The sequence below is a fragment of the Limanda limanda genome, chromosome 1 (assembly GCF_963576545.1).
Source record: "Limanda limanda chromosome 1, fLimLim1.1, whole genome shotgun sequence".
NCBI classification, from domain to species: domain Eukaryota; kingdom Metazoa; phylum Chordata; class Actinopteri; order Pleuronectiformes; family Pleuronectidae; genus Limanda; species Limanda limanda.
Window position 1 is genome coordinate 23781756 of NC_083636.1, and position 10642 is coordinate 23792397.

The following is a 10642-nucleotide window of genomic DNA, read 5'->3' on the forward strand; positions in this document are numbered from 1 at the left end:
CAACCGACAATAAAAGGGTGAATTGTTGTTTTTAGGGATTAAACACACCCTCAGGGAGCTTTAAAACTGCTCGTAGGTGGATTTTGTTTCGGGCAGAGCACCATCAGCACTCCTTAGTGTCAAAGATATCAAATAAAGGTTAAAGTCTTCATTGAGTAGGTGCTGATGGGTTGTTCCCTCACATACAACCTGACATACAACCAATCCCTGTTAAACTAAAAACACACACACGGTTGGTGTAAACATGTCATATTCTTTCATCCAAGATATGTGTGTAAGTGTGAGTATATGTTCTCTATTCTCTGAATTCATTGAACTGAAAATACCTTATCTAACATTACTACTGGAAGCCTGTATACTGTAGGTTATGAAACAGCCTGAGTGAAAATAGCATTACTCTAAAATCTCTGTTTAGTTTTTTCCCTCCATGGTGTTTGCTGGTCTGCAGTCAAGAATTGGGTCAGCAGCTCACGTGAGCTCTGCCCTACATCTGGTTTGCTGTATCCTCAGCAGTGGAACAGGAATCACACTGTAGATCATCGTCCAGACACTTCCACTGTCTGACGCACAGAAGATTAAGAAATAAAAAAAACACTGCAAAGCGGCTCATTATTTTATAAAATAAACCCTTTATTTTATCAAAAGTTGATCATGACAGCAATATGATCCCGACAATAATATATAATGCACAGAAATGGAATAAACAGCAATAGAGTATATATATGAAAAACTAGTGCAAAAAAACACAAATACAAAAATATATTGCACTTGGTAGTTAGAAATTTCAGGTGGGAGAAGTCATATTTGAACAACATTCTCAATTTGATATATTCATTTGTAAACATTTATCTTTACACTTTGCCATTGTCTTTGCGAGCCCAAAGCTTCTTAGCATCCACGTTTGCAAAAAATCTACAGCGAGAGAAGCTTCAGCTCAGAGCAGAAACCTACAGGCAACTTGTGGTATTTTATCGTGGTTGGTCGGAGTTGTGCTTTTGTCTCGGGCCTGTATCTGTTTAACCTGGACATTAAAACCAGCACACACTCACACACACACTCTCTCATTTACACACTTTCACACACAATTTGAGCTTTATTTGAATTGCTCGAGGTGGTCGTTTACGTGATGCATTTCTGCAACTTATCATTGGTAACATCCCCTGTCTTATTCTTCGGCCTCCGCTTTTTTATTTAAATCTCTTGATGAGTTTCAGATTTGTTCTCAAGCAACGGTTTCCACTTGAAGTCTGGTTTGTGACGCCTTCAGGCCACAGTCATTATCTCAAACTATCCTTTGACTTAAAATAGCTTTTGTCCTCTTTTAAATTTGCCTTTTAGTTCGAGGAGTACACTATCGTTTAGACCTGTGGACAGATTCTACTGCAGCATATAGGCCTGTGGGAATCTGCCGTAAATAGACCCACTGATAGAAAAACAGTCTTTTCGGTTATGTGCAAAATTCACCGTGAGGCAGGAGGAGGCTTACTCTGACAGACATATACAGTGTTGTCAGACGGAGCTTTTTTTGCCTAGACTTGAGCACAGGATATAGCGGATGGCTCAAAAGTACTGGTCCGTTTGTCAGTGGTCACCTAATACTCTCTCAGCTGACATTCCCGTGTCAGGGAGGGTACAGCCTCATTTGACGTGGTATATAATCTGGCGAGAAGCTGGCTGTGCGGGCCTGGGAGCTGAGGGTGACGTGTCTTGTTTGGGCAGAAGCCTTCTGAGCTTCAGAGCTCTCCTCAGCGGGATGGACACATGTCAGGTCTCCTGACATCCATGGCCCCACACACCTCCACAGGGTCTGGGTTAGGGTCAACCTGGGGTGGGTTACACAGTCACAGATGCATTTTTAAAAGCTGCTGATGGGCAAAAACACAAGGTATGAAATAAATGGTCGGATAAAATTAAATTCTAAATATTAGAAGTTCAGTGTTTAGTTCTATTTTCTGATCATATTAGAAATCTCAAATGACTACAACAAAAGCTTGTAGTGCCGGGCAGCTTGATAAGTGTTCACAACCTTTAGCTGCAACCTGAAAATAAGCTGAAGTTCCATCAGCCTTTGCTAATATTTTATATCAAGATGAATTATGTGTCTTAAAGCCAAGCAGATGTAGCAGTTTGAAGAGAAACCAGTGAGACATCTCTTGACGTTACCATTTGTGTAAACCATTCACTCTCTACATTTACCATATGATTTAACTGTAAATCCTTCACTTTTTGCTGCTACCATGACTTTTAGCCTGTATTTGTCCGAATTAGTTTTAAGTCAAAATTGGAATATCTGCTACCAGCAGATATTTCCAATTGTTTCCTGCGAGAGGAATTCACCTCTTACAGTACTTTATCTCCCTTTCAACTCTCTGGCACTGTTTCAGGATTTATTATCATATTTTGTTTGGTTTTACTGTTGCAACATGTTTTCATGCTGCCCTTGGCCAGATCACTCTTGACTTTCTGTGTGCGTGTTTGTTTGGATATGTGTGTGTGTGTGTGTGTGTGTGTGTGTGTGTGTGTGTGTGTGTGTGTGTGTGTGTGTGTGTGTTAGCGTGACATGTACCTCAGAGTAGACTGGCGGGGGAAGATATCTGAACTCTGTGATATAAGTTAGCAGAGATCCCTGGACCTCTCCCTCCCCGTCAGACCTATCACAGCCCTGCAGACAATCTCGCCTGTGGGACTCTGATATTGAAAGATCGCTGTAGCTGGGTGGTGCTGCAGTAGAAAAACAAACACAAGTGTAAGGGATCTTTACTGTTTGCACATGTATTGCTGTGTTTGCAATACTCACCCTCAGGTGCCTGAGACAGGCCCAGCCATGTCAAAGTGCTGCAGTTGCTGCTGATGCTGGAAGTGCGGGTGCTGCTGGCGTGGAGAGGTATGGTCCCAATCACCAGCGGCAGCGAGAGAGACAAGTTCAAGCCCCCGGGGACGTCAACATATACCTGCAGGCAGAGGGAGTGTGTTGGGGAGGGGTTGTAAAATAACTAAAAACAACTTGTTGAGGATGAAACCAGTTCTACTTGTTCATCTATGGAATACAGCCCACAAAGTATTTAAACGTTTTTTTTTAGGGACATGACCTCTTCATACAACCTGTCCTCAGGTAACATTTAGAAGAAATATGACGATATCCACCACTATGTTCTCTGCCTCATTCTAATAATAATAACATCACACTGCTAATAATACTTTTTATGGTGTTTGCAGTTAGATGGAAGCGGAAGCAGGAAAGAATAGGAGATTCTCAAATGTTTTCTCAGCAACTATTATAATAATTATAATTTGATTTGAATTACACATATTGGTTTTAGTTGGGTTTTTATTAACTGATAATTAGTATGTTCTTAGCATGTTCTTTGTAGAACGACTGTGTATAATACTATTTAGGAAAGTAAATTACTGTCAGATATTAACACTATATTTGTATATTATTAGTATGTTATCAACAGGTTATACATTTATTGTGAGTAAATGTATTAATATTGATTTAAAAAAGCTAGTTTTCATGAAGAATAATGGATTTCAGGTATGAAATATTTAACATCGAGTCTATACGACTAATAATTAGCTGTCACCCTCACTTTCCATGGAAACAAATCACTTATGGCTAATATCCTGACTGGAAAGGGAACATGTAGTCTCACCACGAGGGCGTACTCCACTCTGATGATAGGACAGTCCAGGATGGAGGGGGACACCGGAGGTATTTTGAGCAGTTTTCCCTCCCAGCTCTGGCTCTTCCCCTGCGGCAGGGGGTCTCCTCGCAGATTGGACACCAGCTGCTGGATCTGCTTGCCCTTGCCCTTGGCGTAGAAGGTCTGGGTCTGGTACAGCGCAGCCTTGGGCACCACAACCCGGGATGAGCAGTTCTCCACCTCGGCAAAGATTTGGATAGACTCGCCTTGGAGAGAAGACAACAGATCAGTCTGTCAGACTGAGAGAGAAGTGACATAAGTGAAATCTCACAGGCAGAAAGAGAAGAAGGAGAAGTGGAGAAGTTAGGAGGATGTTTCTCTCACCTGGTGTGTAGCCCTTTCGCTCAATCTTGGCACTTAGGGAGATCGGGCCTGAAGCACAGAACCAGCAGCACAGAGTCTTCTCCTTTGTCCCAGCTTGTGGAGCCTGTTCAGATAGAACTATTAGGTTTAACTGTTGGTGAAACATGAGAAACATTGTCTCCATCCCTTCCTTTAAGAGGATTGATGCCACTCTTGTCTGGATCGTAAATATTTCATCGGTAACACAAAAGCAAGTACAGATTTAAGTCAGCAACCAGCAGCCAGCAGCCAACACAGTGGTCGGCTGTGGCTCAGGAGATCGGCCGTCCATCATTCAGAGGGTCTGTTGTTCAATCCCCAGCTACTTGTGTCTGGATGTCAATGTGTCCTTGGGCAAGACACTGAACCTCAATTCCCCCGTGCTATGAATATTTTTGTCCATCAGAGTTTCATCATATGATACATTTTGATGTCTTGTTTTGTCCGAGCAACAGTCCAGAATAAAATGAAACCCAATGGAGCAGGCAAGTCATCACTCTGGAACGGCAGAAGAAGAAACTGGAACATGAGGATAAGGGCGTTTTCACAACCTTCCTCTGCTCCAGAGCAAACCAGCTAGGACATATAGCTTCATATGTCCCCTTAACCAATATTTCCCCAAAATGTCAAACCGTTCCTTTAAAGTACCCGCAATGTGTGCGATGTGCCTACCAGCAGCAGTGGTGTGTTGATGTCGATGTGTTCAAACACAATGAACTCTTTCTTGACTCTCACAGGGAGCAGCCATGGACGGTGCAGTTCAGCTTTCACCCAGTACCTCACACTGCCGTGCTTCCCTTCAAAAGACGTGGCCAGAGCCCTGAAAGATGGGGATGCAGAGGGAAGAAGGAGAGTGAGGAAGTGAGGCTATACTGTTATTGACTTTGTGTACATCCAGTACAGATCCTTTAACTTGAAATACCAACACAGCATAGACTGCTCCACTACAAGTTAAAGCCCTGCATTCAACTCAAGTAAAAGCACAGAGGTATTATCTGAAAGGAATTCGGAAGATTTATGTAAGTAGATTATGTCAGTAGTAATAGTACTACAAATAATGAACAAAACAGAAACTACTGTAGATCATTTTGAAGGGTCTCAAAATCCTATGGTACTTGGTCACTACTCACATCTGAGGCAGGTTGAAGCTGAAAGCAAACTCGTGGAGGCCGACGTGCAGGACAGTCAGACCTTCCTCTGGACACTCTTCATCTGAAAGACAAAGGACATGTGTCCATATACACCTGTACTCTGCACCCAGCCCACACCACAGACTGGAGATCTATCCCACAGCGGCTGCAATCCCCACTTCACCTCAGAAGAGTCACATATTTCCAAAAGCATAGCGAGCAGAAATATGTGAATTCTATCAGCAGAGGACAATGAATCACAAAACCAGTCCATAGTTAAATGTCACCAGCTAATTTGTTTAAAATTCACATTTTCATGCTGAGTTAAAACTGATTAATAGCTATGATTAATCTTGTTTTATTTATTTTTTTCATACTACAGTGCCCAAAAAATGTGTTGTCGGTCATTCGAAAAGAAAACGTGATAATTTCCACTTTTTAATAGGTCATTCAAATATATATCTTGTGGTGTGGGCTGTCAGCCTGACAACAGATATCTGACGATCACGCCTTCATCCATGATTACAAAATCAAACTAATCGAGCGATAATGCTTTGGTTACATTTAGGCACAAAAGTGCTTGGTTAGATTTAGGATGAGATCATGGTTTGGATTGAAATAAGAACATCTTTATGATTTCAATACATATAATGTTATGGTAACAATTTTAAAATGTAGTTATTAGGTTGTGGAACAATCTTGAATAAAATAAACAACAACCTGTTGGTTTCACGCAGGAGAAACACAAAGCGCAGTGTTTTCTTAAACCAAACTTTCCTCGCTCTTTATAGATCGCCTGTCTTCCTTCTTTGCTCTTGTCATAATTGCGACAGCCACTAGATGTCAACCAACAATAAAACGTAACTAGGTGGTAAACCGCTGCGCCACAAGTGACCAATGTGGCCTTTTGCAAGTTGACAGTCTTGAACATTGTGACCTGTGCAACTCTAAAAGTAATATTGTTGCTCAAATAAAATGAGAAGGGTCTGATGTGGTATCATTTCAAATTGCACAGTTTGAACATGTGTCTCCTGTGTTAGACCCCCAGTTTCGGCGCAGATACGCATGCTGGTGGTCCCAGTCTGGTCAGTAAAGCTTTAACCTGAACACAACTGATGCCATTTACAGACTAAATACTCCAGATGCAGTAAGGATTTGGTGGAAGATGAATAGTCGTATAAACATCTGAGGTTCATTTAATTTGTCTGCTGAATTTCAGAAGGAAACACAGTGCATGAGGACTAATAATAGGCGCAGTAAAGAGCAACACACCCTGTTGGAGAAAGAACATGGCCTCTGTCCACTTCCTCATTTCTTCTGTTGTTGTTTGTATCTGAAATTCTCTAAGTGTCTGCACTCAGCCCTGCTGAACTTCAACTTCCTGCCACCTCAGCACTCGCTCTGTTTCACCCTGCATCTCTGCTGTTTGTGTCTGTCTCACACTCTGTTCCTATGTGTTTGGTGTGAGAGCTGTCATAAACAGCTTGCATGCATGTGTGTGTGTGTGCGTGTGTGTGTCTGTGTGTGTGTGTGTGTGTGTGTGTGTGTGTGTGTGTGTGTGTGTGTGTGTGTGTGTGTGTGTGTGTGTGTGTGTGTCTGTGTGTGTGTGTGTTCGTGCATGCATGAGCGTGCGCCCCCGACAAGTAACCGGCAACACAGAGCAAAGCAGGAGTAGACCGGTATGAACCAGACTGAGCAGCTTCCTTCAGCTGGAAACTCCAACGCATGCATTACAACTCAGGCTCCCATTGGAGGGGAGTGTGACATGAATTACAGGCTAAGCTCCGGTTGGTACAGCCGTGACAAGCCCCTGCCCACATTAGCACAGCCATGTGGTGTCTGGCATGGGGGGGGCGGGGTGCAAGAGAGGAAGGGTGGTGTACACTATCAGTAAACTCCAGGTACTGTTCTCACGCAAAGACTTGAATGAGAGAAATGAAGACAGAAGAAAAAAGTGTGCTGCATTCAGATCCTTTTATTCATCAACAACAAGTTAACAACAACAAAACCAGTTACAGTCAAAAGTCATCATCACAGTAAACACAGTCACTTCACAGCAGTTCCATTAAAAACAAAGAGTCCTTTTGGCAGCTGTTTGTTGAGCTTTCAGTCAGATCTCATGAGGTTTCTCAGCACAAGTGTCATGGAATTATACATGTGTTTTATTAACATAGTTGATATTTGGTTCAGACAGTGAAATTCTACTCAGTGTCTCTAGCATCTCAGATAATAAACTGAATATTTTGCTATTTTGCTATATTTTATTACATTTTTATGGGGTAAAATATTAGTTGAAACCGTAAATGAAATTAATTGATGGTTAAAGAAAGAATTTTAATAATTGCAGCCGTAGCCGCAGCCAGACTTGCCGTAATGCAAGTCTGTAGCCTGACGTATACAGGATATCTGATGCTGATACTAATATAATATGTAATATTATAAAATAATAGTATTTTGGATACATTTTAAACTTACACATAATTGCTGATACACATAATTTAGATTTACTTTTTAAAACTGTGACCAAGATAGGCAAGGATTTGCATCAAAGCTGATGGAGTTCAAACTGGCTTGTCTCCTCTGCAGTTTTCCTATTTATTAGCCGACAAATGTACCATATCTGTGTTTAACACTGGCTGATGCATCAGCCTGGCTTGAATAAAGTCATTCAAAAATGAAGATAACTGAAACATGAAAACGGTGTTGAATGTACACAAAATTAATACAAGTGGGCAAACTCTCATCTGCTGAGGAAGATCACGTGATTTGACCGAAAGCTGCAGAAGCAGCTGCAAAATTGATCCAACTTGCTGCTATTGAGTCATAATAATTGACAAATTCCTCGCTGAAAGAGACGCAACTGCAATATTTTCCACACAATCTTGTTTCATGTTGACCTTTGACCCCGAATCCTTACTTTAAAACAAATAGGCTGTAGCTGTGGAGCCTGGACAGTATAGATAACAAAGTCCCTCTCAGAGACAAGTGGTTGTTGGTTACGGTGAATCCTCCATGATGTTGGTGGTGGTGCTGTTTTGGAATAATTGGTCTTGTGTCTCTCAGTGTGTAACAAACTCAAATGACCTGCTGCTGTTAGTGTTAGTCTGGTGAGGAGGTGACAGTCTGAGCCACAAGCTAATGATGTATCACATCCCTGCAGGGGCCTTTTATTTACATAATGTTTCCATCACAGTCTTTGTGCATCAGGTTTTACAAGAGTAACACAGGTACAGGAAGTGTGAGGAGGATAGCAGCTGACATATCATTACACGCACACACTCACTCACAAACACACACACACGGAGGCACGCACACAGAGTCAGCCTGGTCCTCCCTCCTCCCCTCCCTCCCTCCTCCCCTCTCTCCCTCTCTGGCAGTTTCTGAACAGGTTTGAACCGCTTCTAACAAAGGGAGTTGCCTGAGCTGTCGCCTAAATCATGGATAGCATCAGTAAAATTTACATTCTGCATCAGTTTGCACTAATATTGCGCCAAACATTAAAAAGAACGCACATCGGTTTGTTTCGATTTCGGGTGGATTTGCTTCTACGCATGGGATGCAACTTTTGGATTGAGACGCAGTGAGACGGCTGGCTGCAGACTATAGTGCACAACAAACTGCTGCTGGTGGTGCTGCTGCTGCTGCTGGTGGTGCTGCTGCTGCTGCTGGTGGTGGTGCTGCGGGTCTGTGCTTAACAAACGCTCGGGTTGAATAATGCATGTGTGTGTTCGGAGTGAGGACCGGCGCCCGCCCGGTAGCACCATCAGCTGTTGCATCAGCACCGCGGAGCCTGCTCGCTGGTGATGATGCAATGGGAGTTTTGGGGCTCTGCGCTTTGTTTTGCCACATGACTGCGCCCCTCTGCGTTCACTAACTTTTCCGTCACAGACAGGAAAGTTTGCGTGATCAGCGTGAGGAGCTGTCCCGCATCACCAGCGGCAGCAGTGTGTGTGTGTGTGTGTGTGTGTGTGTGTGTGTGTGTGTGTGTGTGTGTGTGTGTGTGTGTGTGTGTGTGTGTGTGTGTGTGTGTGTGACAGTGAGACTGAACTAACTGCTTACCTCTCTCCTCTCCTATCAAGGTGTCGTAGTGGTGTAAGTACTCCACCTCCTCTGTGTAGTTCTGAGTGTACGCCGTGTTGGCTCCGGCGTTCCTCGACTCTGTCCACCGGACCTTGGCGACTCCTCTCGCGTTTATGTCCAGACTCTTCACCCGCACATCCCCGGTGACCTCCACGACCACCCTCCCTGACACCAGCTCTCCACCGGAGAACGCCGGCAGGTTGTTCTCATTCAAACTGTCAAAGTAGATCGCCAAGGCCCTCACTTTGCCCAGCACCATTATGACAGTGGGAACAATGCGAGACAACACGGTGTCAATCTTAAAAAGTAAAGAGTCTATGGAGGAGAGGTGGTGTTGAGAGCCGTGCGGCACCGACCCTAGCTCGGGGTGCCCAGCAGCACAGAGCCGGGTCCGCGGCCTGCACGGCGGGGCTGGTTCATCGGGCTGAGACGCTCAGCTGATGGGCGGCTCTGCTCTCCTCCTTGCTCCGTCTGTGCGCCTCTCCGCTCTCTCTCTCTCTCTCTCCCTCTCTCTGCTGCAGTCTGCCTCCAGCCGCTGCTCTCTTAAAGCCTCTGTGCGTAAAAATAACCTCACTGAGCATGTGCGCACCCACCGGTCGGCCTGCTCACACCCAACCGAGCTGAGCTGCAGCCTGTGGCTTCCACACTGACATTCAGAGTCAGTGGGGGGAACGTGTCTGCACTTTATTAGGAATCATTTACTGTTTCTTCAGGAGAACTTTTTGTGTGTAGTTGACAAACTTCAACATCATATTTATCTAGTAATGCAGTGAATTAAACTTTCATGAAATACGTAGCACTGAGGTACTAATTTAATTGGAAAAACTTCAGACTATGACTCTTGAACCTCAGCAATACATTACCTGCTCAGTGTTGTCTGCCTCTGCCAACAAACCATTTAATATTCATATAATTATATCCATAGACTTGCATAGTAAAGATATCATGTGTATAAGTATTAAGATTCTTGAGTTATGGCCATCAAAGTGCCATAAGAGGTGACAGTGACCTTGACCACCAGTTCAACCTTGAATCCAAGAGAAAGTTTGGTGTAATCTGAAGATGAAATGAAAAATATTGTTGATGAGAGTGGGACAGTTGCTCTCTGATGAGGTTGTGTTTAGGTTAGCTATAACTGATTTATTTATTGCCTGATAATACATTATTTACAGGTGTTTTATAGATCAATTGCAACTCATTGATAACAACGGTTGGTTTGCCAGGTTGTGGTAAATCCTCCTCCAGCACGACACTTGTCAGACAAGGCACAGCTCCAGGGGCCACACCCAGGTACACGGATGTTGGCCACAGGCACTTCCTTTTGGTGGCTGAGACAAATAGAATGTGACTCTAAATTTACCCACTTGTAAAATAGCAAATATGGCC

The 10642-nt window shown here is 43.5% G+C and overlaps 1 protein-coding gene across 1 annotated transcript; it reads right to left on the reverse strand.

The window, feature by feature from the left end:
• Positions 1-606: 606 nt before the first annotated feature.
• Positions 607-9785, reverse strand: LOC133006724 (arrestin domain-containing protein 3-like). The gene is made up of 8 exons (XM_061075685.1): positions 9236-9785; positions 5177-5258; positions 4719-4866; positions 4029-4131; positions 3654-3910; positions 2798-2951; positions 2567-2721; positions 607-1823 (listed from the first exon to the last, which is right to left on the reverse strand). Exons 1-8 carry the CDS (start codon positions 9513-9515, stop codon positions 1746-1748), a joined length of 1257 nt encoding a protein of 418 aa, XP_060931668.1. The 5' UTR covers positions 9516-9785; the 3' UTR covers positions 607-1745.
• Positions 9786-10642: the final 857 nt, after the last annotated feature.